The 20,049-nt window shown below is 43.2% G+C and overlaps 1 protein-coding gene across 2 annotated transcripts; it reads left to right on the top strand.

Annotated features, from left to right (window-relative positions):
• The first annotated feature begins 62 nt into the window (after positions 1 to 62).
• Positions 63 to 19,678, top strand: AKAP10 (A-kinase anchoring protein 10). Of its 2 annotated transcripts, XR_010467260.1 has the most exons (16): positions 63 to 451; positions 4,609 to 4,656; positions 6,341 to 6,523; positions 6,826 to 7,380; positions 8,848 to 8,946; positions 9,393 to 9,477; positions 9,810 to 9,933; positions 10,764 to 10,900; positions 11,939 to 12,083; positions 12,811 to 12,984; positions 15,016 to 15,125; positions 15,907 to 15,989; positions 16,180 to 16,373; positions 16,562 to 16,614; positions 17,232 to 17,327; positions 18,349 to 19,678. XR_010467260.1 is itself a non-coding variant. In XM_065036346.1 (15 exons), exons 1-15 carry the CDS (start codon positions 274 to 276, stop codon positions 18,352 to 18,354), a joined length of 2,076 nt encoding a protein of 691 aa, XP_064892418.1. In that variant the 5' UTR covers positions 63 to 273; the 3' UTR covers positions 18,355 to 19,678. The 2 variants fall into 2 exon arrangements, 1 of the variants encoding a protein (XP_064892418.1); XM_065036346.1 differs by lacking the exon at positions 16,180 to 16,373.
• Positions 19,679 to 20,049: the final 371 nt, after the last annotated feature.

Raw genomic sequence — 20,049 nt, 5'->3', positions numbered from 1 at the left:
GGGGCGGCCATGTTGAGTAAGGCAAGGGGCCGCGTCCGCATCCCGTCATGCTCGGCGGGCCGCCGGCTGCCCGGAAGAGGGAGCGGGGCGGTTGTTGACAACATGGCGGCCGCTGGCGCCTCCGCCGGAGGAAGAGGCGGAGGGAGAGGAGGCGGCGGGCGGAGGAAGGAGTCTCATTCATAGGGAGCCCAGCTCGCTGCCCTTGCCCTCTCCCTCCCCTTCTTCCCCCCCCTCCCCGTCCCCAGCGGCCGCCTGCGCCCCCTCCCCGGCACCATGTCCTTCTTCAGGCGGAAAGGTAGGGGGGCGGCGGGCGGGAGGCCCGGGGCTGAGGGGCGCCCGCCGGCCTCGTCCCCCGCACGGCCGCTGGGCCCCGGCCCGGCCCCGCCGGGGATGGCGACCGGGCCCCGGGAGGACGCTCGGCCCCTGAGGAGCGGGCTCGCTGCGAACGACGGTCAGTCCCGGGATCCCGGGGCCCTTTTCCTGCCTCAGGGTCGGGGAGGGGCAGGGGGGGTATAAAATGGAGCGGTATAAAATGTCTCGTGCAATTTTTGAACCTCTTTGACTGTTTGCAGAATGTTTTCTTCACAACGCCGATATACATTTTTTTCATAAAAACATAATAGGCTTAACTATGTTGCAGCAGTAGCTGGAAAACCTAATTGGAAGAGGGACTGCACCACATCGCACTGAGTTCTTCCTGAAAGCCAAAGAAATCGTTGACCATATGTTTTCTAACGCGTTTGTTGCTCTGGAGTAAAAGCTCAGGTTTTAAATTTAGGACTGCTGAAATATTTATAACATCCCTATAGCAGAAATGGATGTAGTTTAAATGTTTTTTGCGAGTGAAATGTTTCGGAGGCGCCCGAGCTGCGGGCTGAGATGTGCTGTGGTGCCCTCTCAGGCTGCACAATACGTGGTTTGAGTGGTTTTTGCTGAAAGTGGCACCTTTTAGGAAGGGCCTCTTGGGGAAGCAGCGCTGTTGTCTGTAATGCTGTAGTTCAGGCAATGCGACCATTGCTCCTCCAGCAGCGGCTCATCCAACGCCCTCCCAAAGCATTTCTCAGTTACTGAAGCCCAGAATGCGCGTCTTGGGAGGCAAGGCTGTAAGTTAGGAGGAAAGAAAGTATTATCTGAGATGATGTGTTTGCTCTTGACCGACATGTCCTGTTGTGAACTTGCTCAGCCAAAGTAGCAGCATCAAAAATATCATTCTTTGTGGAGGTTTTTGCAGTAGTCTTGGAAGAAATGAGGTTAAACTTCTGTTCATGTCAGCAGTTTTGAAGTCCACTGAAGGTTTTGCAAGTATCACAGTATGTTTGGGATTGGAAGGGACCTGGAAAGCTCATCCAGTGCAATCCCCCCATGGAGCAGGAACACCCAGATGAGGTTACACAGGAAGGTGTCCAGGCGGGTTGGAATGTCTGCAGAGTAGGAGACTCCACAACCTCCCTGGGCAGCCTGGGCCAGTGTCTGTCACCCTCACCAGGAACAAGTTTCTTCTCAAATTTAATTGGAACCTCTTGTGTTCCAGCTTGATCCCATTACCCCTTGTCCTATCATTGTTTGCCACCGAGAAGAGCCTGGCTCCATCCTCATGGCACTCACCCTTTATATATTTATAAACATTAATAAGGTCCCCCCTTAGTCTCTTCTTCTCCAAACTAAAGAGCCCCAGCTCCCTCAGCCTTTCCTCACACGGGAGATGCTCCACTCCCTTCAGCATCTTTGTTGCCCTGCGCTGGACTCTCTCCAGCAGTTCCCTGTCCTGCTGGAACTGAGGGGCCACAACTGGACACAATATTCCAGGTGTGGTCTCCCCAGGGCAGAGCAGAGGGGCAGGAGAACCTCTCTGACCTACTGACCACCCCCTTCTAACCCACCCCAGGTACCATTGGCTTCCTGGCCACAAGGGCCCAGTGCCATAATCCTTTTTGGAGTGTTTACATACTAATGTTAAGCTGCAAAATAAAACTTTTGTATTGCATATAAACCGCTCAAAAATAGCATCTGCTGCTTCATTGCTGGCGAGGATTGTGGAGCTGATGTTCCACCGTGATGCATAATCACAGGAACAATGTGAGCTTTGGTGAAAACTTTCTCAGGGAGAAAGTCATGAAACGTCTAATTGAGTATCTGTGTTGCTGTGATTAAAGGATCTTTGGTCAGAGAAGCAGTCAGGACTAAATGCCCGAGAGAAGCACTGTTAAGGACAGAGGAAGCTTTCATCTGGGTATACATAAAATAATATTGCTTTGTATAATCTCCATTTCAGATACTGCCTTTTAGAGAAGATCTGAAGCTGCAGCTGGGAGAAAAGCAGCAAATTAAGGCTTGTGATACAGTGTAGACTAGAGGCATGCAGTCCAAAACAATATGTGTTCTTGGGTTGAGCCTTTGTTGTGCAGGAGAATATAGCATCAGATAAAAGTTGAAACCACCTTTTAAATGAAATCAGTGAGGGTCATAAAAACATGACAGACAAAAAAATAAAAAACAGTAATGAGACTTTTTTAGCCTAGACCTTAAAATAAAGGTCTAGAAAATGGAGGATGGATATAGGTTGAAAAATTACAACAGTTGGGTGCATGAGGGCAGATTATGAAAGTGTTATCGGTGAAAACAGCCGGACTACACGCTCATTCAGTGGAGATAACGTGGAAGTAACGCACACAGTCCTGTGTGGCTGATCTCTGACGTTATGTATTGGTTTTTGTGCACATACATGTGTGAACAGTTTAGATTTCTTCATTCTTCTGTATTTCAATACATGAATTAAGATTCTTAGGTCTCGGGTGGCCGGCTTGCGGTGGTTTGATGCATCACCGCTTTGTGAATGGGATTTGCTGCTGGAAATTGTCACAAACTTTTAGCCCCCGGTCATCAGGTACCGCAGTTTTCTCTCTGGTTTTGCACAGACACCGAGTGACATCTGCTTTTTGGAGGGAAGCGAAAGGAAATTCCTCTGGTGCAACTTCGCTCTCTAAATTTTGGGTTTGTCGCATGTTGGAGTTCTGGTTTGTCCTCTGCTGTTACTTGTTTGGTTTTGTTCTGCTTGAAGCCAATGGGGACAAAAGCAACCTGTGTGTGAAGAGGTTGGAAACATGCACCAGGAGTTTGTACTACAAGTAGTAAGTAGGTAATTAGACAGGGAGGAACAACTGAGTAGTTAGTAGGAAGGAACAGATGTATTTAAGCTGAAAATAGGCATATGGAGGACTCTGAAACTTGAGAATCATTGCCGATAGGGATTGGTTTGATGAACCAACTATTGGAATAATTTTGGAAAGATAGTTTATAATACTGTATGGGGGTTTCTTTGTCCCCATCGTCCCTCAGCATTACTTCAGATGTGCAGATTTTTGCAGTTATTTTCCACCTGCATATCAGCACGTCCCCAGTTATGTAAAAGCTGGTTATTCGCACTGTCCACGGCTGCATCTGGCTGCACGAGTCCGGTTTTAGCAGAGTCCAGCTGTTGTAACGGAGGCTGAACCCTCTGTATCAGGTGGGGAATGTGCCGGCCGAGGGTTTGAATCCGAAATGCTGCGTTGCCGGTTCACAGACCTGCAGCACGGGCAGAGCTGCAGCCGCCACCCAGCAGCTCAGTTATGTAACAGGAGACTGGAGTTTCCCTTTAAAATATTTAAAAAAACATAGGTCAGAAAAGGAAGGGATTATTTTTCTTCTCTTTTTTAATCTGCTGGTGCTTTGTGATGTAAATGTTGGATTGTCTGGGTTAGGTGGCGGTTGGGTTTGGAAGGGCTGGCAATCGGTGTTCTGAGGTGACCTAGTTGTAGGAATAATCCCAGCCTGGAGCGGCCGGAGGAGGTTTCCCTGGTAGATCACGTTCTTCGATATCACTGCTTCATTTGTTCCTCGTGCTGTCCTGTTTATGTCCTCCTTCGGTTTCTTCAGTCTTAAACACATTTCCTCAATCACTTCCTTCAGGAGCTTCCTATTAAAAAACCCAAAGCTTTTCCATTACAACTTTTAACTGTTGTCTTCCCGTGAGTTGCTCGCCGTAGGCAGGTCGGTAGTTAAGCAGGATTATTTGTGAGCGAATTAACTATTTGCAGTTTGTTTCCGGGCTGTTTCTGTGGTACCCACCGTGTGTCATGGGCTGGCTCTGGCTTTGTGGGGCAGGTTCCATGTCTGTCTCTGTGCCCAGGTGTATTTTACTGCTCTTCCTCTAACACAAGGGAGACGTTGGGTTGAGATGTGTGATTTCTAGTTCACAGAGAGCATCTGTCAGTGTCCCACACTTAAAACACATCTATGCCATCCTTTCCAGTTATTGCTGTTCATTAAAGTAACCTTGAACATGGCCTTGCTTTCATCATATAGACAACAAGCATCCTAATGTTAATTTGAACATGCTGTATTTCATTAGACTTAATTCACAGATGATACGGCTTTGCTTTTGAAAGTGAACCGACAGAAGAACTTTGAAAGTCTCTGTCAGTGACTAGATGTGCAGATTTAAATATGATAGATAAATTATAGTTGATTTGCCTTTGGTACTTGCTGAAGTTGGGAATTGTGTCCATTCTCTGGTAAATGCCATTAGTCACCCAAAATAACATTAACATTTTCCTGTGTGTTTTACAGTGAAAGGCAAAGAACAAGAAAAGACCACAGATGTGAAAGCAATTAAAAGTAAGATCAATATTTATTTTGTCTATAAATTGAGATATCTAATATAATTTGCTATTTTTCTTTTAACCAGTGGAATAATTTCCTTATGACTGAGCACAGATGTGACCTATGCATTAATACCAAAATAAACCCCAAACTTAATTCTGAGTATTTATAGTAACTAATCTTTCCTGGTCATCTTGCTGAATCTGGAAGTACAGGAGGTTATTAAATTAAGTCAGACATCAGCTTTAATTCACAGTGATCGTGTAATTCAGTCACCTTTCAAATAGTGGTTATTTATCTGTAACAAATCACTTCTAAAGTTTCTTGCTGACGTGTAGCATCCTTTGCAGTTTGAAAAATGCAGCTTCACTGTGTCTAGTAGAGGCTGCATTGTCTGATTTAACGTTGATGTGGCTGTTGAGACTGAAGATCTGAATCTTGGTCTGGACAGCTGTTCCAGCGCTGCTCTGGGGGATGCAGAAATCTCGCTGCTCAGTCTGCTGCGGGAGAAAGAAATATTGACGGGAGGGAGGTTTATAAACCGTGGGGAAACAAGATTATTTACCCTGACAGTTTTTATTGCAATACTAAGAGGACTTGAGGTAATTTGTGTGAATCTGACCTGTTCCTTTTATATCTTCAGCCAAAATCCTGTTTCTGTACTTGTTAATGTGTTATCTAGGTATTGAGAAAATTAAAGGCGTTTTTCACCTTGTTGGTGTGTCTTTCGAGTCAAATACAGGAAAGAGACCTTTTAATAGCACAGCCTGTGATTTCAGTGCAGCTACAGTCTCCAGTAACTGACTGGAAGTTTAGCAGTAAAAGGCTCCGGTATGGTGACCCTGTAAATAAAAATAAATTTGAAAATGTATTGTATTACACCTTGGGAGCTGCCGCAGACACAGAGCGTTGTTCCAGTTTGGCAAGCAGCTACTCCGTGGGCTGTTAGGTCAGCAATGTGCTGCTGTCTGGAGGTTTTGGAACTGGTGTTTGATACTTAGATTAATTTTGCCTCAAATGTTCATGATATAAAATTAAATTTGAATCTCATTCATGAAAGCCTGAACACATATGAGGACCGTGGCTCTGGTTCTACATGAGAAGCCTCCAGCAGCTTTTCCCCGGTTACTGGCCTCAGCCAAGCAACTGGCTGCCACCCTTTGGCCTGATCATCTGAGTTTTGTCAGAGATTGCCTTTCTCTTAAAACCAAACAGAGGCAAATAATGTCTTTTTGAAAAATATTCTTGTTAAAACTCAATTTTCTCATTCAGGCTTTTGTGACACGTTTTAGCCTTCAAAAAGTTAATGGAAATGGATTTGCAAGAACGTCGCAACTAAGCTCTTAATCAAGTATTAAGCCGTTACAATAGCAGTGATAAAGGAAGCGGGAAGACCGGGGGATAATATTTCACATATAAACTTAGACTTGCTGTCTTTTAGCTACTGAATAAGGAAAATACAGGTGGTGGGTATCACTGATCTATTGGAAGCAAGTTTATTCTTGCCATAATAAAACTTGTTTCTTTCTGTGGTCTTTTATCAGACCCTTGATCAATGGCGAGACAGTAGTACGATGAGATTTTTAATAAGATTGACTCTGGAAAACTCTCTGGCGTGTCTTGAGGTGCTTGGCCTTGGATGCTGCTTGGGAGAGGTCTGGGGATCCTTGTCTTTTAATGGTTCCCGTCTTGGTTCCAGCTGCAGGACCAGTACATTCCCCTCAGAGGAGCACCAGGAATCACGCCTTGCTGGAGGCCGCAGGACCAAGCCACGTGGCCATTAACGCCATCTCTGCCAACATGGACTCCTTTTCCAGCAGTCGCACAGCTGCCTTGAAGAAGCAGCCAAGTCACATGGAAGCTGCTCATTTTGGAGACTTAGGTAAGGCTTCCATAACGCTGTCAATATTCCTTTTTATTCTATATTACTGGTGTGCTCGCCATCCTTTGGTTCTCAGGCAAGTACATATGGTAATTAAAAATGTGACTGTTCCAGTAGCATCTGTGTTATCTGAGAAGGGTTTTAATGGGGACAGCACATTCATTTGTTAAGAGGTTTGTTTACCTTGTGTACCACCATTAAGTTGGAATTGTCTCTTCATCAGTTGCATTGCAGGGCATTTTTGTATCCAATATAAGTGTCTGTAGTACATATGGAATTATTCCCTTTGTATTTTTCTTTAGGCAGATCGTGTCTGAATTATCAGGCTCAAGAGACCAAATCAAGCCTTTCAAAGACCCTTGAACAAGTTCTGCAGGACAATGTAGCGCTCCCTTATTTTATCCAGTTCATGGAACTGCGCAGAATGGAACATTTGGTTAAGTTTTGGCTAGAGGCTGAAAGCTTCCACTCCACAACATGGTCCCGTATAAGAGCACACAGCCTGAACACAGTTAAGCAGAGTTCGTTGGCGGAGCCGGTGTCACCCTCAAAACAGCAAGAAGTCGCGTCGTCTTCTCCAACTGGATTGCTCGAGGAGAGACTGGAAGATTCCAGCATGGTCTCTCTGCTCAGGACCAAGCCGGTGGCTTTGGACAAGAATGACAGAACTGGCAGCAGCCAGAACCACGTGCTCTCGGGTCAGGAGAGCGACAACTCCAGTCTTCTTTGTCTAAGAAAATCAGAGACGGGGACCTATTCTGTTCCAGCTGATCAGCAAGAATCTTCCAAGCTTACAGTATCAAATAGAAACAGCCCTTCCTCTGCACTAAAAGACTTGTCAGGAAAACTAATGAAAAGTAAGTGCCGTGGGTTTCCTTTCTTTAAAATTTGGGGGCATGGGGAACAGACCTGCTGCTGCTTTGTACCATGAGCTGCCGCACTCCTCGCTTGTTCTTAGTGAGTGTGATAAGATGTTGCAAGGAGAAAAATAATCGTGTATATCAGTAATGTTAACTTGCTGCTAAGCTAATGGTCAGTTTGAGCTATGTATTATTTGACTGTCTGGTTGTTCAAAAATAAATGTGCTGCTGAAGAGACTTCAAAATCATTATGTACTCTAATAAGCTTAGGTTACTTCTGTTCCTACACGTGTAATATTAAGAAATGAAGATGAACATTGCAATGTCCCCTCTTCCCTCACCCATCCCAGCCCTAGCTTAAAGGAATTGCAGAGAATTTGGATGATGGGACTGAGAATTGACAATTAACCTTCCACAGAAGGTAAATATCCTGTGCCATACAAAATGACAGAAGTAATCGTTACAACAGACTTGTAGAGATTCTTGTGTGGAACATACTGGTTTTGTTCTTGGATTTATTTGATAGAGTTCCTTCCCTTGTAACTGATCTGTTCTCATTGGGAGTCCACCTCTGCAGAGGCTACAGGCAGTGAGGATGAAATTCAAGTATTTACTTTTGATAGAAAGCTTCACACACAGTAACCTGTTTCTCTACTTTGCATCTACTCGGTCCTCCCTCATTTGTGCAAGTCTATAACAAAAAGGAAGCGCTCTGTTCTTCACACTGGTTCCTTTTGTTTGCTCAACAGTTTCCTTTTGTTGCATCCCTTTCTCTTGCAGTTTGTCTTGCTCACATAGTTACTGATCATGTAGCTCCACAGTACATAACCTCAGCCCCAAAGTATCTTAAACACAATGTTACTGTAGTCATGAAAAGCACAGCTGCTTTCTGACATGTGAAAAGAATTTGGAAGAACGAGGTTGATTTGGGGAAATCTGGAAAGTCTGGAGTATAATTTCTTTTCTTCTCTTCCAAAGCGATGTCCCAACTCTCTTGAAGGATGACATGTAAAGTGTGCATGTTTTGAGGCTTCCCATTTTCAGGTTTTTCTTTTTCCTTTTAATTCCTTTATGATGCGAGCGCTTTCTGTTCTCTGCGACGAGAGCGAGAAATTGGGAATTTCACTACAGTTCTTGCCAGAAGGGCATTACTTCTGGGACTTAGGGGTGCAGCTGAGGAAGAGGGTGCTCGTCTTGCCTGCTGGAATTCTGAGCTGTGTTCCTTTGTTCCATCTCCCATGTCCCTCCGTGCTGGGCTTGTTGTGACCTGGCTGGAGATACCATGGGCGCTGCAGCTTGGCACTAGAGAAGTATCAAGGAGTGGACTGAAAACCTCATTGGATGGAAACTTGTCACTGATGATTAGATACTTGCTTTTCTGAAGAGTGGGCCTTTGTTAGTAACTCCTCATTTTAGACATATGCCAAGGAATTTAAAGTTTTATTCTGTATTTCTTCCTTGTAGGTATAGAACGGGATGCAGTTAGTACTTTTACCAAATATATTTCTCCAGATGCTGCTAAACCAATACCTATTACAGAAGCAATGAGAAATGACATAGTTGGTAAGAATTCCTACTGCCTCCTCATTTCAGAGCTTCCTCTGTCCCCATCAAAATGTACCTTTATTACCACACACACTCATATTTCTTTTTATTTTAAGAATTTTAAAGGCGGTTGTAAAGAGATAGTGGATCCCATTACATGCATTGGTGGATCTGACCTTTCAGTAGTGCTGTGCAGTATCCCCAGAATAACGTTCAGAGACTTTGCTTAAATTAATGAAAGAATTCCTGGCAGTTGTGGCGGGAATCCAGATTTGAGTCTCAATCCTGTTTTTTAGCTGTAATATCATCATTCAGCTATCTGCAGTACTTTGAAAGCTCTTTTTGCACAGTCAGAACCAGCTGGTTCTAGTTGCACTGCAGTTTTTCATTAACTACTCATCGCTCGTGTCTTCCAGCTTGATCAGTCAAACACACGTTAAAATTAACTTGGTCTTTCATTGCAGCAAAGATTTGCGGGGAAGATGGACAAGTGGATCCGAACTGTTTTGTTACAGCCCAGTCAATAGTGTTTAATGCCATGGAACAAGAGTAAGTTGATTGAATGGCTCGGTTTCTTGTGCCTACTATCCTTTTGCAAAAGGTGGTTCTGTTAAAAAAGTGTGTGGAGGCAAAACCATATCACTTTTTTTGAGAAGTTTTCCTCCAAATCCATTCTCGTGATCATTTGTTGGAGTTGCACGTGTGCCCTGTTAGTGCGTTCTTGATATCTTCCTTGTGTCATTTGTAAACCTGTGCTGTTTCTTGCTTGTTTTTCCTGTATCTGACTAAAAGTATAAGAGTTCTGGGGCAAGAATTGGTTCATAAGGTGCCTTGAATGCTGTTGACCCTTAGTAACTAATGGTTATTCTGTCTGTGTGCAGGCACTTTAGTGAATTTTTGCGAAGTCATCATTTCTGTAAATATCAGATTGAGGTGCTGACTAGTGGGACTGTTTATTTGGCTGACATACTTTTCTGTGAATCAGCCTTGTTCTATTTCTCCGAGGTGAGTGTTAGGCTTTGTTTTGTTTCAATAATTCCTTTCTATCAAATGGAGAAAGCTATTAATTCCCTCATGGCTCTAATAGATACCTCAGATATAACCAAAAAGATGAGGTCTGTCTTTTTCTTGGAGAAAATGCATTAAACTTTTCCTGTCTGTGTGTAGAAGTATCTCAAGTGTTCAAACCTGCACACTGAGTTGTAGAACGAGTCAGTGAGTGTTTCCAAGCGCTCCTCTGCTTGTAGAGCCTTTCACATAGTCCCCTTAATCTTGCCAAAAGAGGCAGTGACTTTGAAAGCCTTAAGTGTTATTACAGATAACAAATAATTCACTCGTTTTACAATGGAGAGGGCACCAGATTGGAGTGCGGTAGGTTAAATGTATGATTTTGCAGTTGTGGTGTCCTGGGCCTTTAGGGAATCATCTGTGAGTCGTAAAATACTTGTCCTGAGAGTCAGAAAAGACGGTGTAGTTTGAAACAGCAAGCTGGGAAGCTGAGACAATACGCTCAGTTCAGTGTAAGCTAAACATAGCATGAAATTTGTCCTTCCTCTGTCTTTAGTATCATACAAATAGTTGTTTGGAAGCTTAATGTGAAAATCAGTACAGAAAACAAATGTCAGGAGTTCCTTTGTTTTTTTTAAATGAACTAAATCTGTCTGTGACACTTCACCTGAAAATTCAGAATATTTATATGCCCCAGTGACTATTTTGCATCAATATATGGACTATATTTCTTGTTTTAAATGGGAAGGAGCAGGTTTTTCTGTTCTTATTAAAGGTTTCTTGCTAAAACTTTTGAAATTTATCCTCTTTTTTAATTTCCCTTCTAGTACATGGAGAAGGAAGACGCAGTTAACGTATTGCAGTTCTGGTTGGCAGCAGATAACTTCCAGTCTCAACTTGCTGCCAAAAAAGGCCAGTATGATGGGCAAGAAGCACAGAACGATGCCATGATTTTATATGACAAGTGAGGGAATTCAACAGTTACTTGTTTTTGAAGCTCTGATTTTGTGCTTGTACTTTTGCGTTGCACTGTGCAAAAGGAACTTCTCATCTGCAAACCACACTGTGCAGTCGTGCACTGTTATGCTGAAATGCATTTTATTAAGGTGGCTTTCGATGTCTATGCACAAAATAACGTTTAAATGTTTTTATACATGTGGAGAAAATCCTTATAAGGACTCCGTTCTTAAACACAATTCAGAATTTTCATTACTCAATTACTTGAGCCAATTGATTGCCAGTTAAAAAGGTAAAGGATATAAACCCAATAGCAGATGCATCACTATAGAAAAACCTTAAGGTGCAGATGCTGCTATCAATTTAAAATAGGCTGTAGGAGCTGTTATCACACATAGTAAAAGCCAAATAGGACTTGTTAATATTTAAAAGACTTTCCTTTTTGTTAAGGAAGTGACCAGATCCCTTTTGATGTCAGACTTTCAGTACTGTAACTTTTGTCCTTTATTTTGTACTTAACCGTCACAGTAATGCAACTGGAAGATGGACATCAAAACTGCTTCCAGAAAAAACTTTGTTCTTAAGCTGAAGTGTGTGAGACTCATTGCTGTGAGCTTATTATTACCCTAATAGGAAATAATAATTGGAGAGGAAGCAAAACAATTCCCTCTGATCAATCATCCCCCCACTTCATCCACAAATTCAGTTTTCAATGATGTGATTAGTAGAGAAAATGCCGCTTCAGAGTTTCAGGTGTTCCCTGCTACAAAGCTGAGTGTGTCAGATTCTGCTCATCAGTAGCCGCATCTTGCTTGGTTTCTTTTTTCTGTGTCTTAAGGCCAAGGCTTTATCAAAAATATTTCTGTGAATTGGGGATGTTTTCGCCTGTACTTGGTGAGGATCAGTTGTACATATGATTTTGAAGCCAGCACCATCTGGTGGCTGCAGCACAATGAATGGCTTTCGGTGGGAAGGCAGGATACCAGCCACCTGCAGAGTTTCACAAACCCTTTGTGTTGTCTCATTCCCCCGCCCGGCGCTGCAGGTATTTCTCCCTTCAAGCCACACATCCCCTGGGGTTTGATGACTCCGTGAGGTTGGAGATCGAGTCCAACATCTGCAGGGAAGGGGGTCCTCTCCCCAACTGTTTCACGACTCCCTTACGGCAGGCGTGGACCACCATGGAGACGGTGAGATACCTTCTTCGGAACGGATTTTAAAGATTCTGCAGCGTGTTGAGCATCCACTTTAGCGTCTCTGATTTGTTCTGTTCTTTTCCTGACTTCCTCTTTACCTGACTAATATTAGATAAGAGCTTTAGCCAAATTTGCTGGCCTGTTTTCACCAGCCTGATTTAAAAAGATACCACTCACTGACTTCCGTTAATTCGCTGTGAAATGTTTGTCTTGGATGATTATTGCATTTTAATGGAAGTAACAGAATTTCATCCCATGTGAGTAGCTATCAACATCTTATTATGTACCTTTAGAAAACTGTCCTTCCTGCTAGCAGCAGTTGTTTGCAAATCCAGTACCAGTGGTGTGGCCAGTAGTGTAACTCTGGGCTGTGTGGGTACTGGAGCTTAATGGTTTGATTCTGGAGCTGCTGCTGATTTTTGAACAGTGTAGCAAAGCAACTGTAGAACTGTTGGGCTGTCAGGCCATTCTGGAGATAAAAAATACACTGAACTTCAGTTCCAGCTACTGGAGATTTTTGCTTAATACATAGTTGTTTTGCAGTAGGATTCAAATTTAAAGCAATGCAGTTGCTAATCCAGAATAATTCTGTGTGTGGACACTTTTACCAGTGTAGCATCTACACAGAGACTGAGACGTTTGTGTGTCCCCTCTGTTCTGCAAACGATCTACAGTAGTTGTGCAGCCGTGATTAAAGAGGATTCCTTCTTCTGTCTCTCAGGTTTTTTTACCTGGTTTCTTGTCCAGCAACCTTTACTACAAATACTTGAATGACCTCATCCATTCAGTACGAGGAGATGAATTTCCAGGAGGGAATATTGCCCTGAGTATTCACGGCCCTGGTAGCTCTCCTGACAGCGACTCTGTTGGGGGCCCGGATGGATCTGCCTCCCAGGTATGAGTTTTAGGGTTTGATGTGTTAGAGGAAATGCTGTGATCACTTTTCTGTATCAATATCAAAGTTCCTGTGCTGTAAGGAAGCATCTTGTAATTTGAAACTTCCCGTTCCACTTTAACATGAACCTCTGTGTCCTCAGGACACGTTTGGTTTACTTGCTGCTGAGTTCCAGCAGTGTTGGCGTGGAAGGGTGTGGTAGCCAAAGTCTTGTACTGCTTTTAATTCTGTACATCAAAGTTACATGTTTATTAAGCTGTTAATATTCACTGAAGGCTATTTTATGGCGCTATAACATTTCACGATGCTTTTTATTATAAATAACTCTTTTTGGATCAATATCATAGTTATAACTTTAGGCAAAAATTGACACTTGTGACTATACTATAGAACATAAATATAAATATACAAGTTTTGAGTGCTCGGTTCTATTAAGGTGTCAGATCTTCTGTCCCAAAGAGTCCACTCAATTGTAGGGCTTAAGGCATTTATTTACTCACACACAGAGCGATGAGGGTTAATATCTGACCGGAGGTGTTCACCAGGTTATCTCCGCAGACCTTTTCCTCGAGCCAGCTGGTCATGCTGCTCTGCCAGATAATGACCAGACTCCTGACCTTGCCACAAACTTCTCTGACACTTTATTACCACTGAGATGCTCTGAGCTGGGTGGCGATGCCTGAATTTTATTTGCATGTGTATAGTTTGATGTAAAGCTGAGCATAAAAGTCCCTTGCTGGGTAAGGCGTCCTGATTGTTCATTAAGCATGATTAGAGCTCCTTGGCTGCTGCTTTGCAGTACTGTGTAGCAACAAGAATGCAACTGGGCTCCTTTGGCATGTTCGCCCTCCAGAGTCACTGGGAAGTGTTTGCTCTGCGCTGTGCCCTGGCTGCTCTTTCCTTTTTGCTGCCTTTAGTGCTGCTTTTTGAGAGCTGGGTTCCCGCGTGGGCCCAGCCTCAGGAACAGAAACCCTCCCAATAATGGCAGAGATGTGTTTTTAACCACAAGTTGTCTGTTCCAAAAGCTCTCGCTTTGCTTAATTCATGTGTGAAAGGCGAAAGGAGAAGCAGATTCTAGCTTGTCCGTAACCGCGTCAGCTTGCAAACCACAAGCCCAGCTGAGAGCAGAAAAGCTGAGCGAGAACTGCTTCTGCTGAGTTGCTTTTATCAACGCTGCAGTGCTACTGTGGGTTTTAAATCCAGCATCTAGACCAACATTATTGATGTGCTGTGTTTCAAGCGACTTGGAAGCTGTGCTACCTGCTCGTAATATTTTTAAACCTCCTAATTTGCGAGGAGGAAATATTCCCCCCCTAGTCGCAAAGTGGGAATTAAAATCTGTGTTCTGACCATCTTGGAATACGCTGCTGCTTGAGAGGCTGAGCAGGAGGAACTGCTGGTAACTGGCTCGCTTGGACAATTTAGGAAGTGAAGCTTTGCAATTTATGGTGTGCATTCCTCCTTATCTGAACAGGAGAATCTCTGAGTCCCCGCGTATTTTTGCGTAAAGAACGGCGCTGACGCAGAGCAGCAGGTTCTGCGTTGAGGTGCTAATAGATTGCTGTGCGTTTGTGCTCTCCCTGCTGTTTGCTTGCGTTTTTTCATAATCTTATATAAATACTCCAGGTCAAAAGACGGATGTTTGTTCTTGGCGTATGGGGGACGCGCAGTGCGGTTGGGAGTTGCTCCCCGAGTGCATGGATGAGCGAAGCTGCCGCAGCTTTTCAGGTGGTTCGGTGTTGTGCACTCACAGATCTGTTTGGTCGATAATGCTCAGACAGCCCCACACACACATACGCTGACCTGTACGTTGTGTCGTTGGCTCTGCTCCTTTAACTTTGCCATCCTCTGTTTAAAAACAATGTCATACTGCAACGGGATTTCACTGCTGTGTAGATGCCCTCTAATCCTTTTATGCTTGCTTAGAGACTTTATGGAGGTTTATCTAAGTGTAAAAGCACTAAAATTGCAGTTTTGATAAGCCATTGGTTGTCTGCATTGGGCACTAATGCTTAGAATTTTTATTTGTAGTCCAATGTCAAAAAGGCTAATGTTAAAATCCTGAAAAATTTTGATGAAGCAATAATTGTAGATGCTGCAAGTCTGGATCCAGAATCTTTATATCAACGAACATATGCAGGGTAAGGTTCATTCAGCGCATCTCATTCTTTCTAGTTGTGTGTTTCACCTCTCTTTCGTTTCTGCTGTGTCCTCCTGCACTGAGAGGTCTCATAAATGCAACATGTTGCAATCTTAGTACGTCTTAATATTTGAAAGTTAATTTATTTCAGTATTGTGGTTTAACACCAGTGTCATAGTGAATGTTTCCCTGACCAGAAAAATATTTCCAATTGTTTTTTCTCTTTCTCCTAGTTATTATTCCTCTTTGAGTCCAAAATACAGCAAAGTAGTTCCTATTTGGGGTTGGAACAGAATAGAATAAGCTCAGGTGCCTTTGATAATGTAATGTGCGATTTTTATTGCTCCCTACCCCCATAGTAGAGAAGGGCTTGTGCTTCATTTCTTTAGCAGATTGCAAGCTATTCTTTTGTTTCTTAAGTTGTTCTTTGTTGTAAAGCTCTTCTGCTCTGTGGGTCTCATACAGAAATTCATTTCTGTAAGCTCTTTTCTCCCTAATGATGTGCTTTTACGATAGATTGAGCCATTGAAGCATTTCCCTACTTCTAGTTTCTAGAAGAATTTTTAAGATACATTTCTAATTCATATACGTGAGAAGAGCGGGAGTTTTTTTCCCCAATATATGAATTTTAGGTGGAAAAGGTGGTAATTGGGAAAATGCCAGTCTGGGGACACTAGAGTCTTCATTGTGATGGCCTTTCTTGTTTTCTTGACTGGTAACTTTCCACGGTGCCCAAGTTCTCTTGGTAACCCGTGCGGTTCTTTTCCTCCTCCTCTCTTCAGGAAGATGACGTTTGGCCGAGTCAGTGACCTGGGACAGTTTATCAGAGAGTCTGAACCGGAGCCTGATGTCAAAAAATCAAAAGGTTTGTTTTGCTCTTTCTCTCCATTTCTGTAAACATCTGCAGAACCGCCCCTACTGCAGTCAAGATAAACAAGGTTCTTGACTCTTTCCAGATGTGTTTTAAGGCAGAGATGCTTAGGGGATTGTCCTGTACTGAGGCAAAACGCATCTCTGGCCCAGTTTCCTACCCAAATTCTGCTTTTCTGGTCCAGCTGGACTCCTGGGAGTATGAGCAGCCTGTGGGAGTTGGAGCTGTCGATGGAACCTGGCAGGGATGAAACCCACTAACAGCTGAGCTGATGATCAAACCTTCAAAGATTTGGTCTCGAGATGAAAAAGAACTTCAGCTCTCCACACGCTTCCCACCCAGTTTGGGATCTGCTGTCAATGCCGCTTTGTGGCTCTGGTAAAGAGAAATGGCTGGGGCTCGGTGTCCCGTGAACCATGGCTCCACGCCATCCCTTGTCCTTCCCGTCGCTCTCCTGGCTTCTGTATCACCAGCAAACCCGTCAGAAGGATGTAGCAATTAGCGTTTGTAGAGCTGTGCCACAGTTTGCTAATATACCCTCCTTGCTGTTTTTTTATCTCGACCAGGGTCCATGTTTTCACAAGCAATGAAGAAATGGGTTCAAGGAAACACAGATGAGGTTTGTCCTCTTTTATGTTGTCCTTGTGACTTACTTTGCAGTGTATATTATGGAAGTGGAGTATTGAAGTTCCTAATCCTGCCTGTTTCTCTGAGGATCTTTTTGATGCTCCAACAAGAACTGTCAGACTCTGTGTGCTAAATATAATTTAATGTGTGAAACTAGTTTTATTTTTGCCAGTGCTTGCTGATTTAACTAATATAATGGTGAACTGTGTGCTTGCAGTCAAGGTTTTTCTTACTGTGGTGTTAATAAGATCTGCAAATAGGAGTGGAGATGCTGTTGTTCTTGGGTTTTTACTGTGGAGTGACCACTGTATGTGGATTACAGGCTGCATTTCTTCTCCCTTGGAGGGGCTTGGAAAACTGCCCAACAGATAAATATAAAAGCTTCACTTTGGAAGTAGCATCAAGCCATAAATACGATAGTTGAGGTTAATGCTGTACATGGAAACCTGGTGCATTTCCATCGAGGGAGGATACGTTTACTCCAGGTTGCTGAGTTGTGAAGGTTAACGGCGTCTCCAAGGCCGAGTGTGTGAATTGTACTGAAAGCATGGTATTTTTACTGTAAGAACATGAAGCTATCTGCCTTTTGGGATGTCTTTTCTCCGGCAGGCTCAAGAAGAGATGGCGTGGAGGATAGCGAAGATGATCGTCAATGACGTTATGCAGCAGGCGCAGTGTGAACAGCCTTCGGAGAAGGTCACGAAGGTAAGAGGGGGCGGAACTGCCTGCGTCTGAGTGACGCCGGCCTGTGGGGTGAGCAGAGCTCTCGCCTCTGGAACCCACACTGCTAAGTGTTCAAACGACACAGCGTCATGTGAAGAAACGGAGGTTGGAAGCGTTTCAGCCCATGTATGATGTCGGAATTTCTTAACAGTGGTTCTCTTGTGCAAGCAGTAAAATTGTCTTTTCATTTTGAGTGTTTACAAACTGCCGTGTCGGTTAAAAGGGTTATTTGTGTTGCAGGATCAATACTGTAATTCCTGTTTGAGTTCACACTTGCTGTTTCATGTTAATGAATGCTGGTGCAATCACCTAAAGTGTCAGTACAGCTCAGCAGCTGGAGCTTGTCTGTTGGGTGCAGTAACAGACACAGCAGCCCTGTCTGTAGGCTGATGGTTTAGTGTTGGACATTGTTGTTTAGCTACTTGTTGTTGTACAAATCCACACATTCTCTGTTGGTTTTAAAACAAAAAGGTTCTGATGCAACAGTTAAATTTTGTGACAATGATGACAGCAGTCCACCAAGTTAATGTCTGATGCTTTCTGGCTTCCAGGCATCTGACTGTGCTAAATTAACCTGTGCTTTTATTATTATTGAAGGTAAACATGTGCCCGCACCCAGTGATAAGACCCAAACAGATGGATCCATAGTTTCACTGTGTGACTGTTTTATTTTTAATAGAGGAGTTACAGTTAAATGATTTGTATAATGATTTCACTTAATAGCTCGGCTGCGAATGACATAATTCCAGGCTGGCTGGATGAAGAGGTCTCTCAGCACAGTATTTAGAAATACCAAGTGGCTGCAGATGCTCTGGATTCGATTAAGCCAGGACAGTTACAATCGTTGGAAGGTTGAGTGTGTTGTGGGATTAGTGGCTTTTCCTCTCCCAAACTCAAGGGTACCTGGCTGCAGCATTTTTAAACACAAAACATCTTCCTGTTGAGCGATTGCCTTGTACGTTTTAGGTTAGAATGAACTCTAACCCTGTTCTTCGTTTTCCAGCTATGATTTTAGAAACACCAGAACAGGAAATCTGGTTTTCCGCTTCGAGAATGAGTGAACTTTCCCGTTTGGTGGATTCTTTAACACAGCCAATAAAAACAAAGCACTGTTACTCCAACCGCCGAGAGCTCCCTCGTTTATAAGGAAGAACTAAAAAGAAGCAATCCTGTACCTCCACTGTAGAGCGTGAAGAAACACTTTTTCCTGTTGTATGTGGCATCACAATAATGATGGTTTTTAAAGAGATGAAGACGCAGTTTGCAGATGTGTCACTGAGAAACTGTGATCAGCTTCACAAATTCTTGACCTGTCTCCAAAAGACTTTTAAGCAAAATATCTGGAATGGGACACAAGCCACAACAAAGAGGGGAAGGTTTTGCTGTAGTTTCTAGTTCCACTACTTGTAATTTTCGAACACATAATTGGAAAGGCCACGGGGCGCATCCCCAAATGGGCCGTCGGAGAAGTGAACCTGAAAGGGTGAATTCGTTGGCAGCGAATGACCTAAAAAGTTTTAAGGTTTATTTTTCCTTACTTGAAATAGGTGCGTATTCAACTGTAAGATAAATGTGTTTGACTTCATAACTGCATTAACTCTGAAGGCAGCGCAGAATGAAGGGAGCGAAGCCTTGAGCTCTTCCGCGGGCGAACGCCCGTCCTGCCCTCCTGCCGCCCTCCCGAGGAGCCGTACCCTCCACACCACTCCATTTTCTTTCCTCTCCATCCCACGAGCAAGGAAAACAGTAATTGCTGCCATTCTCCATAGCTTGTTGTCCTCCAATCCCCAGAGTATCTTAATTCCAGATGTTTGGTTTACAAAGAAATAATTTTAATGACCTCTGGCATTTTCCTTGGCATTATCAACATTTGCAAACCCCTTAGCTGAAGTAAAAAAGCCACCATGTTACACAACACCTCTGCTTTGATTTGGTTTCTTTTCCCAGTGAATTGATTTTGCAGGGTATTAAAACCACTCAGTGTGTCACCATTATGTTATTGCATTTTTAGTCTACAACACTTTGATTTTGGGATTTCTATTTTACGATTGCTTTTTTTTCTCAAACTTGTGCAAAAAACAAAATCACTTTGCAAAGAACTCAAATCATCTCCAGTGTTCAGAATATCTTGATTGACTAGCAAATGTTATTCTGTTGCAATATTCGATTGTATAGAGACACTGTATTGTCTATTAAAAAAGCAAAAAAGGCTGTGTATAGGTTTTTGGTACTATGTACCACCTCTTATTTCTCTCATGCCTGAGTATTCATGTACTTAAAACATACTATATTTAATTGTGTTTTGATTTAAAATATATAAATATTAAAATTTGTGTCCGTTTTCTGTTTTGAGGGGATTTGACTTTACAAGTTTGTTTGTTTGTTTTAAAAGTAGGTTTTGGGGGCTTATGAAAGACAAACAAATCCTTAAGCAGTTTGTTCTTAGTATATTTGCACATTTTTCTTTATGTTTGAATGAATGCCCAGCCCAAGGAGCTGGTGTTGATGTGAATAAACTGTGTCTCATTGCAGCCCCGGCCCTTCTCACACGCAGCAACTGGGCAGGCAGCGGCCTCGGCTTAATTTCTTAGCGGAATGAGATATTTGGGATATTTTTTCCTGGTTTTGCTGCTATTTAGGAACTCGATAAAAAGCGCCTCTGTGGTCACTGTGGAAGTTGCCCCGGAGCGGCCTCGAACCCGTG

The sequence above is a fragment of the Columba livia genome, chromosome 20 (genome assembly GCF_036013475.1).
Source record: "Columba livia isolate bColLiv1 breed racing homer chromosome 20, bColLiv1.pat.W.v2, whole genome shotgun sequence".
Lineage (NCBI taxonomy): Eukaryota > Metazoa > Chordata > Aves > Columbiformes > Columbidae > Columba > Columba livia.
The sequence above is the reverse complement of the archived record's forward strand: the minus strand, read 5'-3'. Positions and strand labels throughout refer to the sequence as shown.

Excerpts from the sequence above, each read along its gene's own strand:
- AKAP10 (XM_065036346.1), top strand. The coding sequence starts at position 274 with ATGTCCTTCTTCAGGCGGAAAGGTAGGGGGGCGGCGGGCGGGAGGCCC. Across the intron at positions 7,381-8,847 it reads GTCAGGAAAACTAATGAAAA|GTATAGAACGGGATGCAGTT; the intron begins GTAAGTGCCGTG and ends TCTTCCTTGTAG. Across the intron at positions 12,985-15,015 it reads CGGATGGATCTGCCTCCCAG|TCCAATGTCAAAAAGGCTAA; the intron begins GTATGAGTTTTA and ends TTTTATTTGTAG.